The sequence below is a fragment of the Plectropomus leopardus genome, chromosome 2 (assembly GCF_026936395.1).
Source record: "Plectropomus leopardus strain MGB_pleo_1.0 chromosome 2, ASM2693639v1, whole genome shotgun sequence".
NCBI lineage: Eukaryota > Metazoa > Chordata > Actinopteri > Perciformes > Serranidae > Plectropomus > Plectropomus leopardus.
In genome coordinates this window covers 36,033,400-36,057,513 of record NC_142177.1, presented here as the reverse complement: position 1 = coordinate 36,057,513, position 24,114 = coordinate 36,033,400, and the positions used below count along the sequence as shown (strand labels likewise).

General features: G+C 40.4%; 1 protein-coding gene across 2 annotated transcripts in view; it reads right to left on the bottom strand.

Moving 5' to 3' along the window:
- Window positions 1-24,114, bottom strand: part of stab1 (stabilin 1) — a 79,489-nt gene that overhangs the window by 21,785 nt on the left and 33,590 nt on the right. For both annotated transcript variants that reach the window (XM_088069692.1, XM_042509795.2), the window contains 28 exons: window positions 22,742-22,819; window positions 22,460-22,561; window positions 22,264-22,368; window positions 20,744-20,878; window positions 19,924-20,052; window positions 18,352-18,405; window positions 17,273-17,386; window positions 16,396-16,591; window positions 15,523-15,618; window positions 15,377-15,422; window positions 13,734-13,813; window positions 13,528-13,653; window positions 13,324-13,397; window positions 12,359-12,430; window positions 11,533-11,652; window positions 11,397-11,444; window positions 11,001-11,081; window positions 10,597-10,743; window positions 8,952-9,086; window positions 8,812-8,871; window positions 7,829-8,005; window positions 6,831-6,920; window positions 6,526-6,672; window positions 5,956-6,012; window positions 5,682-5,868; window positions 4,387-4,536; window positions 1,764-1,868; window positions 175-291 (listed from right to left, as the gene is read on the bottom strand). In XM_088069692.1, the coding sequence (XP_087925818.1) occupies window positions 175-291; window positions 1,764-1,868; window positions 4,387-4,536; window positions 5,682-5,868; window positions 5,956-6,012; window positions 6,526-6,672; window positions 6,831-6,920; window positions 7,829-8,005; window positions 8,812-8,871; window positions 8,952-9,086; window positions 10,597-10,743; window positions 11,001-11,081; window positions 11,397-11,444; window positions 11,533-11,652; window positions 12,359-12,430; window positions 13,324-13,397; window positions 13,528-13,653; window positions 13,734-13,813; window positions 15,377-15,422; window positions 15,523-15,618; window positions 16,396-16,591; window positions 17,273-17,386; window positions 18,352-18,405; window positions 19,924-20,052; window positions 20,744-20,878; window positions 22,264-22,368; window positions 22,460-22,561; window positions 22,742-22,819 (3,028 nt within the window). The remainder of the gene's footprint in view (window positions 1-174; window positions 292-1,763; window positions 1,869-4,386; window positions 4,537-5,681; window positions 5,869-5,955; window positions 6,013-6,525; window positions 6,673-6,830; window positions 6,921-7,828; window positions 8,006-8,811; window positions 8,872-8,951; window positions 9,087-10,596; window positions 10,744-11,000; window positions 11,082-11,396; window positions 11,445-11,532; window positions 11,653-12,358; window positions 12,431-13,323; window positions 13,398-13,527; window positions 13,654-13,733; window positions 13,814-15,376; window positions 15,423-15,522; window positions 15,619-16,395; window positions 16,592-17,272; window positions 17,387-18,351; window positions 18,406-19,923; window positions 20,053-20,743; window positions 20,879-22,263; window positions 22,369-22,459; window positions 22,562-22,741; window positions 22,820-24,114) is intronic.

Genomic DNA, 24,114 nt, shown 5'->3' with positions numbered 1-24,114 from the left:
AGGGGATTTAATAAAGTTATTCTAAATAGATGACAACATGCTCTGATTAATCTGATTTGTCTTATTATGTTGCTACTTTAACCTCTCCAAGAATCGATATCCTCATGCTAACAGAAAGCTGCAGCTATTCATCTCCAGCTGGTGAATCGTTGTCCTGAGCTGCAGTACACTCACGTGGCTCCGGACTGCAGATGGTGCCGTTCCCCTGAAACCCAGATTTACACTGACAACCAACACCTGGCACACAGTCGGCCTGAGCGTGGCACTGCCAGCACTCCTCTGGGATTGAGCCTGGACAGACAGAGACGGATGATTCATCAAAAAACAGAAGTTAAAAAGATAAATTGGGCTTTAAAATTGTAAAATCTGTTGACATGAGCAACGAGTCTGCTGGACCTTTTGGATTATATCCTGTTAGCCGTGTGAGTGAAATTTTAATGCTATTGACATGAATTCTTGAGTTATAGCCAAAAACATTTGAGGTCACGGTGACCTTGACATTTGATGACCAAATTCTAATCAGTTCATCCTGAAGTCTAAGTGAATGTTAGCGCCAAATTCAAGAAAACTCCCTCAAGGCCTTTTTGAGATATTGCTTTCATGAGAATGAGGCTGATGCAAGGTCACAGTGACCTTGACCATTGACCACCAAATGTTTAATCAGTGTACTGTTGTGTGTAAGGCTTTGTTTAGACTGCCGGCCCAAATCTGATTTTTGACATATCTAGATTGTATCCACATTGATTTTATTAAGTCTGAACAGCAAATAACCACATGAAATCCATTTTTATGCAAATCTGATGCAAACAACATGTGGAGGTAGTAGAGGTCAAATTGGATTTCCAAAGATGCGTCTTCAGTCCGAACTGGTCTCTCTGGTCAGTTAAATCTATATATATCTATATCAATCTATATCAGATGGTCACAGAGCCTGTCAAAGGTCCTGTGGCACATTTGAAAATTGGCACACCACCCGTCATCATCAAATGTGCTGAAGACAACATGCTGCCACCAGTCGCTGCCTTGCAGACGCTGCCAAACCTCTCGCTGCACGGTGAAGCCTGCCATGAGTGCAGCTCGAAACAACGCAATTTGCAACAGTCTCCTCCGTCGCACCAGACAGACACTGCGACTAGACAGTGCAAGTATTTGGATGGTGAGATATTGTCTCTCCATTTTTCCGCAGCTCATACTTCCATGTTGGTAATCCACGTCACCAGCGCACGCACTGACGCCTTCGTTGTTACCACAGTAACCCATGCAGACAGGTCAGCACAGAGCGTTGATGTGTACAAATCCGATCTGATCTTTTGCAAAGTGCGGACAGTCTGTCCTCAGATTTGCCTGCAGTCTGAACGTAGCCTAACTGAACATGTGCGTCAAATATAAAGAAATTCCTTTTAAGATGTTATTGAGGTATCATGTTTATGAGAATAACACAGACGCAAGGTCACAGTGAGCGTGACTTTTGAACTCTGATCACCAAAATTTAGTCAGTTCACTGGTGAGTCCAAGTGAACATTTCACCTCAAGGAGTTCTTGAAATACTGCATTCATGAGAACGTACAACCTGAAAAATGACCCCTCCGGCCTCAGCTGTCGCAAGGGCAGAGGCATAAAAAGAGCGCTTTTTGATTCGTTTTTTTAATAAGCTTTGTTGACTATAAGAAAAACACAGAATAACACCACACTTATCCTTTAAACATCCTGAACTCACATGAATGATTTGCACTCAGGTCCTCACATTCAGGAGGAAAACTCACCTAAATCTGTCTGACAGTTATTGCCCGCCCAGCCCGCGTCACAGAGACACTGTCCAGAGCCTTCGATGCCTTCATCACACCTTCCATGCTGCCCACAGCTGCAGGCTGAGAGAGAGGAAAAACATGACACCATCACTGACTCTGAGCGTGCACAATAATCCGACAATAGAGCTGAAAAGACAACAGGGGGATTTATTCAGGGGTTCCTGCAGTAACAATCAGGTTAATTTTGACCACTGACAGTGTTTGTGTTGGGGCTCTTTGACACTTAAATAGACATAAAACTTGCCTTTTCTTTGTTTATTGTTGACAGACAAGTAGGACTGCAGGATGATAGCAGTCCAAACATGTCAAGGTAAAATGTAACACTCTTTAATACTCTTCTGTCAACAAGAAACAAAGTAAAGACTCGACTCAGTACAGACATAATGAATGTGTTTAGACATAAAACTTTCTTTGTTGAATCATCCAACTAAAATGGAAGGAGTCTTCATATGTCTGACCTTAAATTTTCTTGACAACCATTCATCTGATTGACTTAACATTTGATGAGTGTATTGCTGAGGATCCAGGGAAGTGCAGCGTTGAGTGTGAGTTGAGGAGACAGAAAAAAATCTGTTTCTTAGCACAGCAAAGGAATGGCCCGCCTTACTCTATCAAATGCCACGTTAAGATGAGAACGGCCGTACTAAAAACATCTTTCCTTTGTGTTTTTTAAAAAATCTGCTTTCATGTAATAACATTGTGAAAACAATCTTCATGGACATCCACAGAAACGCTGCAGTATGCACGCCAGGCCAGTAGTGAGCTGGTTAACTTTGTAATGACACACCGTACAGGAACACCGCGCACGTGTGCAAAGTGCGGCCGTGATGTCACCCCCACATAGGGGGTTGCATTTTCAAAAGACTAAATTATGGAACCCTGTTTTGAAAGTTTTAAAATATGAAAGAGGGATGTTTACTGCAACTCCCAGCATGCACTTCAGTAACAAATTTTCATTCAAAGAGCTGAAACCTGATGAAACATTCAGCAGTTGAAATCACTTCACTTTCTCAGTTTAGGAATAATTCGGTAACCATGGTGATGAGTTTTTGTTCCTAATTGTAGCAACGAAGCGTTTTGAATTGGCCACAGCTCTGACAGGCTTCTTCTCCTTCACTGATCAACACTGACTGACTGATCATCACAAGAAAAACTCCGAAACATCAAAAGAATATGATCGTCAGCTGTTTTCTGCTGGGTGACTCTGAGCGAGGACAGCTGGCGTGTTTGTCCTGAGCTGGAAACACACCCAGCTGTGTGATGGTGAGTGTGGAGTGTTGCTATGGCGACAGACTGCAGGAGAGCTGATGGGGGTGAGACTGTCTGCTGACCAGATTTTTTGGGGGAGCTGGGGTTGAGGGATTTAAAAAAAAAAACAAAAAAAAGAACAGAAATTGAGGATAAAGAAAAGTTCTCATGTCCATTGTGGTCTTATAGCAGTATTCATTACTGCGCGTGCGTGCGTACGCTCAGTTGCTACACCGTAGCTAACCCTCATCTCCTCTATATGTAACGACACATCGTGCTCCTGCAGAAACAGAAGAACCACATGAAGACAGCTCTGATTTGTTAACTTGGCTTTGTGTTTCTGAAGCCCGTTATGCCGCCTCATTGTTTTGTATTTAGGGTACAATTGCAAAATGGGTAACGCCTTTAGGCCACAACTGAAGGTAGTAACAAAGCCGTAACATTGTCTGTGTAAACAGGACAGCTGTCAGGACGGGACCGTGGGCAGGACGGATGTGATGCTTTGACGATGTGTTTGACCCACCCAGAGATTAGAAAAGCAACTATTAGCACTTAGTGGCTAACTCAAAAAAGCAGAGAAGTGGCCATTAATGTGGGGAATACAACGAGGTCCAGGAGCTCCTTACCCCCTCCACGTTACTGGACCAAAAACTCAAAGAATACGTGATATAATTTTATCCTAAAGATGTTTTCTGTCATTTTAGGTACCCTGATGTTTGTTAAAGTGATCAGTTTTCTGATATGTCTGGTTTGTTAGTTATTTAAAGCTATAAAAGTAGGAATTTTCCATCATGGTTGACAGTCGTGTGCAAATCAGTGTGCTCGAATTCAATGGCGCTGCTCTAATTGGTGTATTAGCAGGAGTTTGATACCACCGAGATGCTACTGCACAGACTCTTATCTGTTTTTTCCCGTTAAAGGCCTTTTTGGGGGCGTTTTTCCTCACTCATTGTAAAGGTCTAAGGACAGAGGGATGTCATGTGCTATTAAGCCCTCTGAGGCAAACTGTGATTTGAAATAATCTAGAATAAAAATTGACTTCACTCTGGCTCCAAATGACGCAGTGTCAAATCTACGATATTTTGGCTTAATTTTTGTACAGTGGGGAGACCCGCTGTTGATCTTTACAGTCTATGGTATCAACCCATTTAAAGTGATTATACGCTGCTAAACACTAAAATAAACTAATATCGCATTATTATTTTGCTGTGAAAAGTGTACACAGAGAATCAAGGTTTGGTAAATTCCTCTGAAAGGAGGATTTCACAAACACAAAACCTAACTTATCATTTTGGGTTCAAATCAAAACTGTTTCCTGGTTTTGTTTTACCTGTGCAGTTGGGGCCGTAGTAGCCCCTGTCACAGTGTTCACAGGCGTATCCACGGAAACCTTCGCGGCACGTACATCTTCCTGAACCGCGCATTCCATCGTTGCAGTTACCGTGGTTACTACAAGGTGCCTCCAGGCCACCTGGACAAACTGAAACATACAAGAAAGAGGTGGAGGCAAACAAATCAGTGATGACAAACAAATACAGTGTGACATTTTGATTTGTCAAATGCAGATGTAACAAGTGGGAATGTAACAAATTCAAGGTACTGCTTTTATTTAATATTCATTTAAAATGGACATCAGTATTAAATACAAACGTAAATATACCGGAGTTAGCAGGGCTGCTGATTTACATCCGTGGTCCCTTGGCAGGTAACAGACAACAGAAGTAAATCAAGAAAAATGTAACTCAAATGATTTCTTTCTTTATTATTTAATATATTTTATTCATTGTTAATCATTTTGAGGTTTGGACTGTTGGTTGGACACAACATTGTGAGGTGTCACTTTGGGTAATTGTGACGGCATTTCTCACTTTTCTTTAAAGTCTTACAAACCAAACAATCAAACAATTTTAATGAGAAAAATAATCAGCAGATAGAATACGTAATAAAAAATAATCAACCGGATAATCAGTCAAAATTTTAAAATGAGCTCCATCTCATTCAACTAAAACAGTAAAATCCTGCTTTTACATTAATGCACGATAACAATAATCTAATTATATCATATAATAGTATAACCGTCACAGGGGGAGTTTAAAGTTTCTGCTTTTGAGTATTTTTACTTTTAAAGCAACAAGTACATTTTCCTGATATACTTAAAAATACTAAACATTTTAAAAGCATGACTTGTACCAGAGTATTTTCACAGAGTAGAATTAGTACTTAAAAGTATACTATTCAGTGTCAGTTACTGTTTGTAATACGTTCTCCTGTAGTCAGCCCCAGATTCACTCTTGTTTGGCGTTTCGTCTCATTATATCCGTGCTCCTTTTCTGCGCTGTGTCTCTTGAGTCCATGCTGCTTTTGGTGTGGCACCTTGATCTAATGTGCAGATTGAAATAAAAAAATCCTGATCCCATTCCTGCCCTCCAGGGGAGGACACACAGATTTGAATGACCTGATCTCCAGCGCCACCCTCAGGACAATCTTTACACTCGTAGCTCAACAAACAGTAAGGCTCTAAGAATGAACGCCGGAGCCTCGTAGGGGACCCGACATTTTCCCCAGACTTCTGTGGACTGGATGAGATGAATGTCTAACCGTGAATGTCTGAAGTGCCTTCCTTACCTTGGCAGTCTCGGCCGTAGTGGTTTGTGCAGCACTTCTGGACCCACGAACTATACTGACAAACTCTCTTGCAGCCCATCTGGCTGAAAGAATCATCATCGAGATCGAGTTGCCATTGTGAGTAGCTGCGCATATAGCTGCGCCCAAACCGAGAGGACCTGATGTTCAAACAAGGCACCGTCTTTCCCTGGAAGAGGACAGGACTGACATTTATCTCCACATAGTTTATCTACTGTACAAGCTGCAGGTGTTTAGATTTTTCAGCAGATCTTACCACGTCGATGTGTCTGAAGGGGCAGGATGGAGGTCTGGTGCAGCGTCCACAGCGTCCCTGAGACATTTAAGACAGAAAGATTCAGTTCAGCTTCCGAGACAAGGATGAAGGCTGGCATCAACTTAATAACCACAGCAGTGTGGTATCGGTGTTTGCAGTGGTGTCATAGTGGTGTAATACAAATGGTATCTTGCTTGATGGTAAACTTACCTTTATCACCAAACTGGCATCCTTACCAATAAATTGAGAACAAAAATAGACTTTTAACATAGAAATAAGAATAGTTTCCCCTTTTTACACAGAAAAAGAATAGTTGACTCATCTCTTAAAATCTGTTTCATATTATAGAGATGTCATTTATGGAAAAGCTGATGGCTCTACGTTAAAGTCACTGGATGCCGTTCACCATTCAGCCCGAAGGTTCATAACCGGTGATCCTTACAGCACGTGAAACACAGTTATAATAGTTGTACAAGTAGTAATATATATATATAGTACAAGTATTAACTTTTGTCTTGTAAGTATTACAGCTGTAGCAGTATTAAAAGTAATGTTATTAGCACTACTAACGTTAGTGGTTTTGTTCTCCAGACCGTCACAGAGCGCTCCCAGGCCAGGCGGCTCCAGTAATCTGTCGATGCCATAGGCAATGCCCTCCTTGAAGTACAGGTGGCGCTCCACTATCCTGGCTGCGTTATCATTTATCAATACAGCTCCCTGAACACTCATGAGAACACACAACCAAAAAACACAAAATCAATACCTTCTCAAAACCGTCCGACACAAAGCCAGAACAAAAAAAAAAAGAAATAAAATGAAATAGAAAACATTGTGAGTGTGTGTGTGTGTGTGTGTGTGTGTGTGTGTGTCCTCACCACCAAGGCATTGTCACAGCGGTACTTGATGGTGGAGCCATGCATGGTGCGGAAGGATGAGTAGCTATCTGGCACACTGACGCCCATCACCTAAACACACATATGCACACATACACACATACACACAGAGTTTCTGTTTCTGCTGTTTCTGAGCTACAAAAGACCCCCCCCCCCTTTTTTTTTGGTTTTGGATGCTCATGTTGGGGTATTTCCTAATAACGGTGGCAGGAGGAATTTAACATTGCAGACTGATCCCCCACAGATGGCTGGTGTTCAGCCGGAGTCAGGGGGGCAGGGGCGAAGGCAAACACAACTGTAACATTTTTAAACTCTATATATGTTTGGAACAATCATACGTAGTCCAATCAGTATTTTGTAAGAGTTTAAAAATAGCTGTGTGGTTAGGGTACAAACACAAACAACTAAAACTTGTATTTGAGACAATTATAAACCACAAAAAGATGTATTTCTCAACAAAAATTGAAATAAAACATCATTTTTGTATCTATACAAAAATTAAAAGGCATTCTGATATACAGTATAAATTTAAAATAAAATAACGTTACTTTGAATCACACAACTGTGACCTCAAGACAATCTGAGTTTAGTTTAGTCGTTTAATTGATTACTCATTTGAAAGTCAATTAACCAGCAACTGTTTTGATATCTAGTCATTAGTCATTTTCAATGTAAACATTTCATGCACGTCTTTGTTTTGCATCATAAAGACAGATATCATAAATCGAAGATTTTAGTGATTGAACAGTTTGGGGAAAAAAATGTCATCGTTGGTTCTGGAAAACTGTGACTGACATTTTGACTGCTTTGAAGACAAAATGATTCATAAAATAAAGGACATATTGATAAATACTTAAAATAATCAGAGTAGTTGCAGTAATCATTGTTTTCCCTCTGGGCTGCCATGAACTTTTCACTCTTTTAATGGGCCCAAATAAAAGAGAAATGTCTCCCTCCTAATGCTGTCTTCCTCCTCTTACCCGGGAGTTGCGTATGATGTGAGCCTTCACCAAGGAAGCCACTTTCTCTTGGTGCTCGGGGCTGGAGAGCCAGTGCTGTCTATCAGCTGGCAGGGAGTTGAAAGCCTCGTTTGTGGGCCAGAAAATAGTGAACGGCTGATGGATGGACATCTGGAGCACAGGAAGTAACCCTGAATCCTGCACAAAGAACAGAAAGTAAAGTTTACCGTCAGCCTTCACATCAGGAGTCGACAGATTATCGTCCTGGTCGATTATTGGGGCCAATATTTTGTATTTCGCCGATTATCTGTATCAGCGTTTTATTTCAATGATCACTTATGAGATTATTTAATTAAAAATGTGCAAGGGAAGCACGGGAGTAACTTTTACTTCGTAAAACCTCAGGAAGTGTATTCATACATATGTATATGCATATGTATACATTGTTATTTTCACTTAAATTTACAAAAAGCAGCTTTGAACTTGCTGTATATGATGTTGTAAGTTTCAGTTTTGATTAAACATTTTGTAAACACATTTAAACAATTGTGTTAAAGTTTGCTATATTCCAAATTCTAAATATAGATTTTCACCTTTACTGGAAATGCATATCAGCTGATAATTATTAGTCTCTACTTAACTACTAATAACTGGTATCGGCCCTGAAAAACTACTATTCGTTGTTGTTGTGAAAAAAACATTTTTTGGTTTATTTTGGTATAAAAAACAGGTGTAAAGTGTAGATGGAGGAGGAGTTGGCGTCAGGGAAGTAGCTGAATGAGGCTCAGTAGTGATAGAAGGAAATGAAGGAGGACAAGTAGGTGTAAGAGGAGGATGTGTGTACATGTAAGTGGTGGTTGGGGGTAAATGAGGAGGAAGAAGTGGATTCTGGAGTGAGGAGGAGGCAGCAGGTTAGGTGCAGCTGTAAGAGTGGAGGAGGCGTTGGAAGAAGGTGCAGGAGGAGAACTCAAACCAGAAGGTGCAGCGCATCCTTTTCTTTTTACCTCCACAAGTTTGTAGAAGCGGCTGTAGCCATAAAATGCTGCTGCGGTCGTCAGGTTCATCTGCACAGAGAGAGAGTGAGAGAGCCCGTCTGTCAACTCTGATTGATCGTCAATCATTTGTTCATTTCAAGTAAACTCACCCTGTTAACCACGATGTTTGGTTTGTCCCGCAGTTTGTAGGGCGTCAACATCGTGTCGATGTGGTGAATGACTCCGTTAGATGTGGTGAAATCACTCTTCACGATCCTCGATCTGTTGTTGATCCAGACTGAACCCTGCAGGAGGGAGAGAGGGAGAGGAGAGGCAGACAGGTAGAAAGAAGAAAAGATGAGCAAAAAGATGGATTGTGAGATAGTTGAAGACACAGGGTGTGTATGAAAACACTCATTTAAAGTGCCAGACTGGCTCTGGCACAAACTGGACCGTTCGTAAATTCAGAATTTGCTAGTAGCCATGGTTTTAACATATTTTCCGGGCATAATGTTACTGTTACTGTTACATTAAGTCGTGTCTCATTATATTATCTCTCCTGTACGTTGTCATCCTCTCTGTCAACAAGCTCTTGCACAAGAGGCACTATATTTTGTATAATTCATATCAATGGAAATTTTTTCCTCATCTATCCTCATACTGTTTGTTATTTCATGTTGAAACACAACGCCCTGTTTATTTGAAAAACTGCTCTCTCGTTTTAGCGTACAGTTTGAAATTCAGACTGGATTTTCGAACACACCCACAGAGAGACAGCTGCAGAGAGGGAGAGGGTCCTGTGCTGTCTCTTCTGTGGTATATGCAGTAAATGCTGCAGAAGAGGAGTGTTAAATAAAAGTGGATGGTGCCATGCAGCTAATGGGATGTGATAACGTCTCCTGTTTTGGACTCTCCGGCTCTCTGGCCCCTCAAATATCAGTACTACCAACATGACTTGCTTCTTCTCAGCAGCATAAATTTGCATGTCAAGTTTTGCACAGACGCACTAACCCCGCACGAGCAAATCCACTGATGGTGATTTGAAAGAACAGATTTCCTTGCAAAACTTCACCATCTTAAAAATCTGTATAATTGTGTTTCATAACACCGGCACTGAAGCTAAGCGATGTACTGCTGTGGATGGAGTCGCAGAAAAACATATTTTAGCCACATAAATATCAGTTTAAGTGCACTTTTTACTTTAATATTTGTTCCTCTTTACCTGCCACAACAGCTGATGGAGGCTGCAGTAGACCAGCAACTCTGCCATTCGGTAGAGTAAAATGTTTTTCTGAACTGAGTCTGGTGTTTTTGATATAACCCAGTTGCTAAGGGCTGTAATATGACGAGGTAAAGCAGTGACATTATTCTAAATATGACGTACACTTAAACTGATATTTATATGTTAGCTGGATTAAAACCAATCAATTAAGGCAGAATTTGCTGAGCGCCGTTTAATTGCATGAACATGACACGGTGGTTTTCTACCCTGAGGTTATTGTAAATAAACAGTGTGGTAATGATTTGGTCTATATCATAGACTGGATAAATAATATAAGTTTATTGCAACTAGCTAAAAGAGGACATATCTCCACTGGCTGTGGTGGAGATGGACATACTTCCATCAATAAATCAATTCTCCCCCGGTGTTTGGGACAAGGGCAGATTTCCAATTAAATGACCTGTTCGAGCTATGACTGAACTGTACATGTAAGTGTGTGTGTGTGTGTGTGTGTGTGTGTGTGTGTGTGTGTGTGTGTGTGTGTGTGTGTGTGTGTGTGTGTGTGTGTGTGTGTGTGTGTGTGTGTGTGTTACCTGCTGCAGGCTGAAGCTCAGTGTGTGTCCCGACAATGAGACAACAGTCTTGGTGGTTTTGAGGTCGCTCAACATCAAAGACTCACAGTAAACAACATGGTAACGAACCAGGTCAGCGAGACGGCCGGACTGGTCCCATTCCCGCCACTACACACACACACACACACATGCACACACACACACACACACACACAAACAGAAACGCCAGTCATTGACGTACATGTCATGCAACAGCAACCATATTCCGGACATACGACTGACATACAGAAATTATTGATATTTGATTAATATTGTGATTCGGCTTGTAAATGGACGTATAGTTTTTCTAGGCCAGACACAAGATAAGACTGATAATATTATTGTTGTTACATTAGATAATACACAATCAGCAATGTTTTACACACAGAGGACTCGGTGTTGGTTTCCCCTACAGGGACGAAGACAGTGAGCGGTCCGTCACCAGATAAGCCACGTACGCCTGATGCCTAAAAAAACAAAGAAAACAAAGTGAACTCATGATGATGTATCAGGGGATGATGCCACTAAGGAGACACATGTTTGTACTAATTAAAATGTATTTTCATTTCAGTTGGACTGCACCATCAGAGTTTCCGTTTCGTGATCTCTTTAATTTAATCCTGTTTAATGAGTCCAACCCACAGAGCAGCAGGAGCCCTGATTGGCCAGCTGTTGTTTCTTGCAGTTATGTACACAACAAATCATCCCCGCTTTTACACAGCAGCATCAAATTAATAACTGGAGGTGAATTTTTTCCTCGTGTGGATTTCAACATGACTCACAGTCAACATTTGACGAAAGAAGCTGTTCTCAATTTGTCGGCCCAGCTCCTGTAACACAGACACAACTTCCTGTGAGGGAGGCACGAGGCAGCCGGAAGTCAGGAGGCAATGGGAGCTCAGAGGTCATATGACTCACATTTACGGTGTTTCCCCGGCAATCGAAGCCATCGCCCACGTGGCCTCTGAGGCAGGTGCAGTTCCTCTGACCCTGACCCATATACTCACAGCGAGCATACCTACTGCAGCCACCATTGTCCTGCAAACACGCAAACACACGGCAAAATGTGTCAGTACTTGCTGATACAGGAGCCATTCACCGTCTGTCAACCATCACTTTTAATAAAATCATAAATGTTTTTCCTGGTTAATTGGATCAAATCAGTTTGTCTGCAATAAAAGTCATAACACAGTGCTGGCTCTAACACACGACACCAGACACACAGCCCTTCGACCGTCCAAACATACTCTCACCGTCACCTAGACAACTCGATGCTGTTGTTAAACGCTGACATGTGATGCAAAGAGTAAAGCCTGCCTCTGTGTCTGAGACTGACTGACGTCTAAACGAGTACTCAAGTACTCATGCCCATCCCCAATAAATGTGTGGGTTTTTTTTGTTATTTTTTTATTAAATAAATGGGCTGCAGTTCTCCGTCATAATCCTGCTGTCACCACAGACTATATATTTTGATTATCAAAAGGAAAATGTTTGGCAATATTGGATATTTGATTAAAGTTCAACATCCTGATCACGATCACGAATCTTCAAATGATCTCACTGTATAAACTGTGTGAAACAGCTCACTGTCAGGAGATTTAAATAACACATGAAGATGAACCCAGCTGTTTGATTTGTGTTTAAGACGTCGTCTGTGGTGGCAGAGATGCCAGTAAACATGATTGCACCGGGACAGAATAAAGCAGATGACTGCTTGAGAATCAGGAGAATGACACACACATACATTTTTGCAGGGATTGACAGGGAAGCAGAACCTCCCGGATCCTTTAAAGCCCATTCGACAACTGCAGGACGTCTGCAGACAGAGAAAAAAATCAGTCAGTAAAACAGTCACTACATTCATCTGTTTCCTCCCTCTCCCTGCGCTCCGAATATCAGCAAATCAAATTACCATTTCTCCTTAACTCTAAATCCCTTTTTGAGCTATAAACAAAGTGATGTGCTTCCTGGGGGGTGCAGCTGTGCTGAATAATTGGCTGTTGACATTTAAGATGTGTGATCCCTGAGAAAGTTCGAGGCAACAGAAAGTCATCCTCTCAACTTCCCTGCGACACAGTAGACTGGGCAGCTACACACACAGCTGGTTCCTCTGCGAAGTGAAAACCTGTTCATCCTCCGGTCAGTGCCCTCATGCTCTCTGTGGTCACCTGCAGCCCAATTTAAAGCCTCTGGAAACGTGGCTTAAAATAGTAAAAATGCCCAGTGCAGCCCTCTTTTGTGTCACTCTGTAACTGCACTATAATTAAGGCAAGAGAAGCCCAAAAAATAATCTTAAAATAAAAAAAAAGATCTGTTTTCCCTGTACACACTAAAACATCACACCAGCTTGTTATGATTTACTAACTCTCGAGGCTGTTTTGGTAAATCTCAGCTTTGGGGGAGTAAAACTAGTTTTAGTCTAGATGTATGGCTGAAATGGAGAGAAAAATTTAACAGGCTTAGTGTTGACAAATTCTGACTTAGTAATCATAACCAGCATACATGGTCACCAGAAAAGTCAAAAATAACACCAAGATTGTGGAAAAAGAGAAGAAAAAGGATGCTATTTGGTCCTCATTAAAATGAGACCCTCCTGACCTGCGCTGAGTCTCGGATACAGTAGCTATCACTGTATGCATGTTGGCTCAGGTTAACATTATGCACCATAAAAATCTGATTTTTTAATGCAGTGCAGTTGTGTCGTCTTACAATGTTGGGGCCGGCTCTGGTGCACTCTGCTGACTTGTGGCAGCCTCCATTGTTGACCAGACAGCCGTCAATCTCTGTAAACCCATAACAGGTTGGAAATCTATTATTTAAAATGATTTAAAGCTCTGAATTTAGATTTGTAAAATGTCAGGGGGTTCAGGTTAAAGGTTTGGTGTCAGAGGTCAAGGGTCAGGGACTACATACCCAGGCAGACAACCCCATCTCCAGTATAGCCCTGTTTACAGGTACAGGTCCTCTCTCCTGCTGAGACCTTCACGCAAACGGCAAATTCTGAACATCCACCGTTAGACCTGCTGCACACATCCAACTCTGGGACACACGGAGGGATAAAAATTAATCACACTTGATATTTGGCGGGCTGGTGTTTGTGTGTGTGGGTTTTTTTTTACCTTTGCAGTAAGTTCCATTGCCTTCATATCCAGCCACACACACACAGGCAGGAGCTGAACCCTGTGGTCCCGTTATGCAGCTGCAGCAGAGGACAAACTGTTTAGACATTTCTACACACACATTTGTACTAAAGAGCAGAGGCCATATTTAACCATTTTAAGCCATATTTTTCTTGTGAACAACAAATCCCTTGCTCAAATATATTATGCTGTATGTACATTTTTCATCTGTGCCACAAAACTCCAGTATTTTCCAAAAACTACTACAAACACATCAGATTAGACACATTGTTGCACGTTTTTTAATAAGCATGAACACACGAACTGTAGTTTCAGACGTTTTCTGATAGTGACGAGTTTCATTAGAGTTTCATCCTACACACTGATCCCAACTTAGCAACTTTTAAAGACTCTTTAGCAACGAATCTGGTGACTTCTTGGCCCAATATTAGCTGCTCACCTTTCTTAATTAGACCATTTTTTCAAGTTTTCAAATTAGTACACATCATACAGCACACCATACTGACATTTTATTCCTTTTTTTTTTCTTTTAGTTTTGGACCACACAATTCAAGAGAGACAATTAGAGTAAAATACGAAGCCTATGTTGCAAAATCATTCATATAAGCGTCCACAACAACAATAGTAGTTGTTAAGAAACAACCAAACATAAGGAAAGAAGGGAAGAAGACACAGTAACAACAGAAAACAAACCAAAAATAAATAAATACAATTAAATTAAATTAAAAATGAATAATAAATAAATATATATATGTTTTTAAAAAAAAAGAACTAATATAAAAAACAAAAATGTAATTATACCATTTTATTCCAGCGTCTGAATGTTTCCTTTCCAGAGTCAATACAACAGTTTTTTAATAAAGTTAAAATTACAGGTAGATATAGATGCATGTAGAAGAGATGAAAGCAGCATAAATAATTATAGCACCACAATTATTGTTTGAGTCAGTTAAACTTAGTTTCACTTTGTTTATTTTATCTTTTTAATTTCAGCTCTAAATGTTCATGTCATCATTGCACAGTAATGTCACATGTTTAAATTTAACTAATAGTGCCTGTTTGAGCCCTACACTTTCTATTATTTTGCCCAGGATATCATAAACACCTTTCAGTATAATCCATCCATTCCTGAACATTTTTCAGTTTTGTGAAAGTAGACTTTATGGCACTGCTGCTGTACTGGGTTGTGGGCAGTCAGTGTAATCTGCACACTGTCCTCAGATCATCTTTGTGTTAAAAAACAGTCTAAGATTTTATTTTCTATTTTGCACAATGCATGATGGTGCTAAGCTCTCAGGTATTAACTATCAAGACTTCTATTTATTCTGCATTGTTTCTGAGGGATAATGTGAGCCCTCGAATAAAACGGTACAATAATTTGCACAAGGCATTTTGACAACGTGACAAAATAGCGAACATGCTGTGGTGAATAGTAAATCATTTTTAGCCAGGTGTATTCTGTGGTGCCTTTCTAAACCCAGCAGTTCTTGATCCAGATCTCTCTCTCTCTCTCTCTCTCTCACACACACACACACACACACACACACACACACACACACACACACACACACACACACACAAAGACACTAAAAACCAGCTGCACATTTAACAGGATGACTTACTTGGCGTTCTCGTCACACACACCTCCGCAGGCATCGTCCTTTATCTCTGAGACACACACACAAATTTCAGGTAATAAAACACTAGAAAAAATATCAGGATATAATACAATACAATGTTACTGTGTGTGTGTGTATGTGTGTCTTACCTGCAGAGCAAGACGCTCCTTTCCAACCTTTATAACACACACACTTGCCACTTCCTGCCAGACCATCCTCACACTTCCCGTGGTCACACACACACTCTGCAACACAGCATAATAGGCAGCATTCTCACAGATTCGCTAAACGTTAAACGTCAACAATAAACATTTATTAACAATAGTAAAACTGTGTCCCATGCTCAGTTTTTCAGGCAGAGAAGAGACATGCAGGACTCAAATGAGCAAAAGTCAATGATTAACCACTTTTTTAGAAATAGTCCTTAAATTTGTGGCATACATTTGTCTTAAACCTGCATTCCTTCTAATGGCCAGCAGGGGGCGACTCCACCGATTGTAAAAAATAAGTAATTGTATAGAAGTCTATGAGAGAATCACCTATTTCTCACTAGAATGATAATCAAGTAAATATTTTCCTAACGTGTCTCAGTTGCTACTTTCAAGTTTTCTTAAATAAAGCATCATGGCCATTTTGTAATTATGGTAACATTTATGGGAAAAAAGGTGATAAATCAGAGTATGTTTTTGTCACTACCACAGTGACCTGTCGCTTTGGGGGACCTATCATGTTGTCCATCTTTATATATAGTCTATGGTTTCCTCTCAAGTGCCACCAATTTGTCAAGTTTGGCCACTTCTTACTTCAAAAAAACAAGTTGGTGATGGCCAAAATGCCAAACTCGAGGATCAGACCCTCTACAGTCAGACCTCAGCAGCAGCAGACACTCACACTATTGTCTGTGCTAAATAAATGAAAGGAAAGTTATTTTTGCATTTTTTCCCCACTGTACCAAACTCACACCAAACTGTGACTTGTGTGTTCTGTTACAGTGTGTGTGCATGTGTGTGCATGTTCCTCACTGGAGGAGCAGTTGACTCCATATCGTCCCGGCTCACAGTCCTCACACGCGGTGCCGTGGAAACCCTCGAAGCAACGGCACTCCCCGTTTCCATCGTTACCGTCCTGACACTCCCCATGATTGGAGCACCAGCTGCCGACATCTCCGGGGCATTTGAAGCACTCATGGCCGTAGTAACCGCGGCAACAGGAGTGATCCTGCAAGACAGACCATCAGTGTTATTATTATTATTATTATTATTATCATTATTATTATTATTTATAAGTCTTTTTCTGACCTGGAATCTATAAAATTGCTGACTTAAATCATTTATAAAAATGATTTTCTCAGTTTGATATAGTTTAATATGCCTTCATTCAGACGTCACATGACCATATTGGAAAGAGCCACGATGCTCCGTAATTTTTGTCAGCTGGTCCACAGAGGGAGGGCTGTGACTGCTGGCGAGGAGCAGTGAGGTGGAAAATAATGAAACCAGTGAAGAAGATGCTTTGCAGTCCTCTCACAGGCTACGTAACAGTTAGATTTTAAAACTTATTCTGCCCTTCAAAACTAAGTAAACAACAGAGATGTCCATTTACAGTAAAATCACACACAACAATTTTATGAATATTTACAATTTATATTAATACTTAAAAGTTAAATCAAATAGAGCTTGTACAGACAGGGGCAAATCATTTAAAGGACTTTCAAGGACTTTTTCCAAGCACTCATTTTAGTTTCCAAGGCTAAAATAATTTTCTTCACCACCTGCTGCTGCAAGAGAGTTGAGTAGATTCATAAAGCAAGCAAACTCATGCTACCAGGGCCTAAACATTACTTTTAAATTAACTAGTGATTTTAACTCCGTTACGGCATGTGATGGACTAAGGACAGACCGTGGTTAACCGAAGACATTTGATGACACATCCTGGCACTGACTTCCTCCTGGCTCCCACTCGCTTCCTGTATTTACAGTTGGATTTCATTTTGGCTGGAAACTGTTCCCTGATCTGCAGTAGAAGACATTAGAAACACATTAGAAACCCAAAGTGTGAGCTGCAGAGACGCCCTACAGAGACAAAAGACAAGGGGCACCAGGTGGCTCAGTGGATAGAGCGGCGTCCCATAAACAGAGGTTGTGTCCTCGCCGCAGCGGTCGCAGGTTCAAGACCGGCTTTGGCCCTTTGCTGCATGTCGCCCCCTCTCTCCCCGTCTCACACACAAACTGTCCTGTCCATGAAAGGCAATAAAAGCCCCAAAAAATAATCTTAAAAAAAAAAAAAAGAGATGACAGACAGACTGACAGACAAAAAACTGCACATTTATACGACTCTGAGTAAAACCTAAACACATGACTCGGAGAAACCAGTTTGTTTTCTATTGTGTGGTGCAAATAATAACAGCAACACCTGAAAAACACAGTGCGACAACAACGATTTAATTTAACAATTTAAAATTCACACTGATCGCCTGTGACAACAATCTGCTGTACAAAGGCAGGCTACTTCTTGATTTTGTTTGAGGATGGCCGAGCGTGAGCTTAAAAGCTAACATATGGAAGCAATTTGACTTCTATGAAGGTGAAGGGAAAAGAGCCACACTGTATGCAAGTAGATTCATCTGTTTATTTTATGTATGGATCATTATGAACACACTATGACTTAAAAGTAGCACGTAGTCATACAGGGGTGAGAAAAAATAAATAATGTATAGAAAAATTAAATTTTGAAGATGCACTGAAAATTGCTGTATCATCGCATCACAGCACTCTGAGTCTGAATTGAAAAGTGAGGTGCCCAGTAGAGATTCCCACCTCTAAACTTCATTTGGTCGTCTCAAATCCCTGCTTTGTGATTGTTAGAATTCGGTCATTGATTTGCCTCCTGAGGTAAATTCTGGGGGCTGTAGATCGTATTGTTTCTGGATAAAGCGGCACAGGTGTTCATGTTATTGTGACGTGTAACAGTTTTCTTACTGGTTTGTATCCGAACAGGCATCGGGGTGGTCCTTCGCAGTCTGTACACCTTCCCTGGAGACATGGACAGAAAAAGAGGGACGGAGAGGTTGGAATAACTGAGACAAACGTACGTCCATCCATTCACCAAACAACAGACACCTCAGAACCCTGTGTGTAACTCCTGCAAAGTCTCCGGTGCCGACCTTCTGATTTAATACACAAGTGCAAACTATTTCAATGAAACACTGTCAGCAGATAGATGCATTTAAATATAGAGTAAAAAATAAAGTTTGACGTGCTTAATAAGTACTATGAGTACATACATCTGCTCTATGCCGTTTGAAAAGCTTCTCCTTCAATGTAGAAATACCAGAGGAATCATGGTTTCCATTATGAATATCTTCTGGTCTTGTCCATATGTTACGTTTTTTTGGTAAAAAATGGACCATTTAGTATCGAGGATTCTGGAGTTGAAAATTGATTTGTCTTTCACGTTTCTGTACTTTGAATTATTCTGAAAGAACTCAGTAAGAGGCCTTCTGAAGACCTTTAATGCTGCTAGCAAAACAACAATTGCAAAATGCTGGTTGCATGGGACCTCTCCCACTATTGCCATTTTTGTCCACACGGTTAATTCCATATGTTTAATGGAAAAAAATGACTTCCTCCCTTAGATTACAAAAAGAGAGGGGAAATTAATATTGTGAAAAATGGGATTTTTCCAATCACCCAGTGTAACTTTTGTTTGTCTTTTGTGGTTGTTTTTTTAGCCTTTTTTATGGTAAAGCTGAGACCTCACTTGTTATATGCCGCTTTGAAAAAATGAGAAAAATAAAAGTTTAAAAAAAAAAGCTTCTCCTACAGTTCATTAAATCCCTGCAGCCATTTCAAGACAGCAGAACACGCGTCGATAAATCTGCAGCCTCTGATTTCTAATCTCAAATAGCCAGTGCCATTATGCATGGTTGTTAACAATGTTTACCTTGATGAAATAAAATTTAAATGACATATGGTTGCTGCTAAATAACCACACTGCAGACTGGAGGGTTATAACTCAGTAGTCTGCCTGTTTATGTGGGATACATTGAATTACCGGGACTTATTGTTTTTTTGGATTGATTGTTCCTATTTCATTTTTTTTAGTAAGTGGCATTTAATGTGTTATTCTTGATAAGTATCTAAGACCTGAGATACAATAAAATTAAAAACTAAAAGAGGGAATGACCGATGCCGTCACATAAACATGGCTTTACAAACATTTTTTATCATCTTTGTCTATCATTTCTGTAAAAAAAAAAACTGTTAAGAACCTCCCAACAGCCTGCTGCTGCAGATACGTGGAGCTGTAAACGGTGCAACGCTCCACTGCACCGAAAACAAAATGAAAGATTTACCGTTGCGCTCCTGCACATGCACGAAACAAGATCCAGGAGGTTAATTCCTCAATTTCACCACCCATTCATCCATCCATCCCTCCGTCCACCCTGCCATTGATCCATCTATCTATTCATACATCCATTAACTCATCTGTCTATCCTTCTCTCTATTCATTAATTTCATTTATCCTTCCAACACACCCTCCATCCTTACGTTGACCTGCAGGGTGATCTGTTTGCTGCATCTGTTGCGGCGGACTTTGAGAACGTGAGGGAGGACTATGATGACACCGTTCTGCGTCTCCGTGAAACCACCATCCAGAGGAACGTCGTTCACAACTGTCTGGGGGACGAGAAACAAATCAGACTCTTTACGTCACCCGACTGGAAAAGATTTACACATTATTGGAAGCCCTTATTGGTTGTGTTTGTATGTTTTAGCACATAAACTATGAATGTTTCATCACATTAATGCTCAGCATCAATCTTTTTTTCCCAGAGTTCAGTTCTATTAAAATTTCCTGGCACAGACTTAAAACTTGCTGCTTTCTAGGAAGCTTGAATTTTTTTGTACACCTCTTGGTATTATCACCTGATAACGCAGCTGTGAGCGAGAACTCTTCTCAGTGGAGCGTTCAACCAAGAACTAACAGTCTGTTGCTGAAAAGCATTTTATTGATCTCTGTTGACACAAAATCAAACTGAAGACAAACAGGCAAATATTGTATTTGGAAAAATAGTAATACTGATTTGCTTGTGTCTTGTATTAATTTTGCTGTTCTGCAGCCAAATCTCAGGCCTCATTTAACTTTAACCAAAAAATTAATTTGTCTACATGTTGACTGTGATGGATTGTGTCTCAGCATTTTGATCTTCATGGAAATTAAGTGCAACAATCAATCTTAAACTGACAGGAATGCAAAAGCAGCAGTGTGTTTAAACTAACGGACAAGTCTTCATTGTTCTGGTGTGAGAAAGTTTCTAGAAGGTTGGTCACATGCCTGTGAAGCTTGTGTCGGTCCTGCTGTTATTACCTGGTTGTTGTCGTTGAAGTGGAATTGGACCTGGTAGTCGATGCCCAGCAGTGTGCTTTTCAACGTGCCATCAGACAGGTGGTCAGGGAAGAGCAGCTCATTCAGAATCACATGATACTTGAAGACATCAGAGTCCTGGACAAATACAGAAACACAGACAGAGGAAGTGATTTAAAGAATAATTCTGGTTTATTGATTACCACCGTCCACATCTTTGATATGCCAGGATGTGTTGTGGAAAATCTGTCCCAACATTGTCCAGAAAAGCCAAAAACACTGGTGTCTCAGAGACACTTAAAAAAGAAAAACACTTGTTGCAGGCAGGATCAGATGCAACAGACTTTAATATGCAACTGACACATATAAAGCCGAGTCATCCCCGCAAGATGACTGAATGTGCAAAGCTTTTAACATACTTATATATTATGTTGTGTCTTTGATTTACTCACATGTCCTTTCATGTAGTGAAAAAGCCATAAATATTGCCGTCAAAGCCGGTGGCTATCCTAAGAAACGGCCGCTTTATGTCCCTTGGGCTCTGAGTCTGCATAGCTCGCAGCCTACAGCCTTGCTGAGCAAGCGTCTTTCTTTCTTTTTCCCAGTTCAGTTCAGACAGAAAAAAAACTGTTACACAACTCTGATTATACTCAGAAGAATAGCTTCTGGCTTTGGGGCCTATTTTTTGGTTTCGATTCACACAATACAGATACAACACACACGTATATTTGGTTAAACATTTGAGTAAATATTTGATTAAATAATTGATCTAACGCCGTTTAAGACAATCAAACACCTGTTGCTCTCCTCTCCATTTAACCACCTGTTTCTCTCTTTTCTGACTTAAAATCATTTAGCTCCAAAAAAAACTTCACCAGCTGCAGCCTGAGAGCTATCTGTAGCAACAGTCTGTCTCTTATTATCTAAAATGGATGAAATGAGAGAATATTTGTACAGCATTTGTTTTTTATTCAGGCTTTCCCTGTCAAAGAAACAATCTGCCTGCCTGGTGCTGATGTTATTCTACCAGGACGTTTCCCTCAGTAATGGATGTGGCGCTCAGGTGGAAATCAGTGGCTCTCGTGCATAAAGTGTTAAATACGTGGCATTCCTGAGCCAATGTTTTGTAAAAAAGATCTTTCAGCATATTGCTGGTGCTTCCACACTAACTGGAAATGATCATTTTACAGACATTACAAGCAGCACTGTTGTCATCTGTCTTTGTGAGACAAAGTTATGCTTTGGACCGTTTCTTCCTCTTTGCCATGATTCGTTCTTGCCGCAAGATTTCAGCAGCATAAACACGTGAGTCTGGCATCATTGTTTTGCAACAAGCAACTGTCAGAAAAACATCCCAGCATCACAAAAATGAATTGATAAGCCCGGAGGCATATGTTTTGATCAGACCGGAACAAATTCGTAACTGGAAGTGGTTCACAGTTCCCCTTCATCCCCCCATCCAAGTTTGTTGATTATGGTGGAAAGTTTGCAGGCAAGCACTGGTTTACATCATCTGGACCTACCAGGAGGGAGGAGTTAGTCCTGCTGAGGTGCTGCCTGATGGCATCATCTGTTGGCAGCAGGAGGGTGAAATCAAACGTACTCAGATCCTCTGACAGATTGTACATCTGTGAAAAAACACACACTAAAACACACCGGAAAAAAACAAAAATAACAAGGCTGAATTCAGACAGATACATATACAGACTGACATCTTACCAGAGCGTACTGTCGAAACAGAGTGAAGGTGGACGAGGAGTTCAGGAACGCCATCAGGGTGGGGGGCTCAGGGGGGAGTTCTGAGCGGGAGGGAGCCAGAATCTGACCACAAACAAACAAACAAACAAACAAACAAACAAGCAAACAAAGGGACAGACAGGCACACCTGATTAAAATGACTAACAACTCTTTAGGACAATCTAGCTCAATCTAGTTGGTGAACTGGTGACGCTCTAAGAATAACCACGATGCTGTTTGCTTTATTCGTGTGTTGACTCTCACCCGGTCTACGATGTGGATGTAGCCATTGATTGCAGGCAGGTTGCGGGTGATGATGGAGGCGTTTCCAATGCGGATCCCCTGGAACAAAACGACAACAGGCCTAAATATATGTCAGGTATAATAGTGGCATTTTTGACCAGACACTCCAAAATTGTGTATAATTAATGTCTGATTTGCTGAGGTGGTCGTTCATTTTACTGCCTACACCTGTGAGTGAAGCTGAGCTCACAGGAGCCGTTTATCTGAGATCAGAGGTCAAAAATTAACTATAGTGTGATGCTGCATGGACTTATTCAATAATGAAGTAGCAAGATTTTAAAACACTGCAGTTCAACTTCGCCTGAGAAAAACAGTATATTGTTAATTATACATAATACAGGCTAATCTGTTTATATAATCTGAGTCATTTAAGGAGAAGTTCAGCTTCACTTACTTTTTTTGTGAGAGTTAAGTAAAGAGATGAATATCAGTCTCATGTCTCGGATTTAAGCGTAAACAGTGAGAAAACTGACAGACAGACAGACATCACATGGCTTTTTCCTTGGAATGAATGTGTCAGATTATTAATCTTAATAAATACTCATGCTCAGGGGTGGAAACAGACTTGGTGATAGAGTGTGACTCATGTAAACAGAACCATGTACATGGTGCTTTGTATTGAGCTAAGGGTTCAGGTTCAGGTTCATGTTCCTTTATTTGTACCTGCAGGTAAATTTTTGAAATATCCATTTGACACAGTTTCAGACACCACAGACAACATACAAGATAAAACATAAAAAGATAAAACAATCAAAGTGTCCCAGTGCTAAATGAAAATGTTAAATATGTCATGAATACCAATAAAAACATGACTATAAAAACAAAACCTTCAAATTAAAACAATCTAAAAACTGAAAATAAATAAATCATAAACACAGACTCCAAAATGATCTTCTGCAATGTGCAGTTTTGAAATCTTCCTACAGCATGTTCACAAGTGTGATGGCAGCTGGAACAAAACTGGTTTTATATCGCGTAGTTTTACATCTCGGGACTAAAAACCTCTTCCCAGAGAGGAGAAGCTGGAACTGACTGTGCAAAGGATGCAGTTCTTATGTGATGACTGAATGCAGCTTGTTTGGAGAACTGAGTATTTGATTTTAGTTTTTCAAACTATTTTGTTTGTGTTTTGTATTTTTGGATTATCTTTTAATTGTTATTGCTGTCATTAATGTTTATTTTATCATTTATGTATTTATATTCATTTAACCCTTTTGCAGCTGCAGTGGGTGATTGTTTGGTGGAGCCGTGGGGCAAAATATCAAAATATGGAAGGACATTCATGTTAATTTGCGTTGCATTTGTATATTTCTATATACCAAATGTTCTTTTAA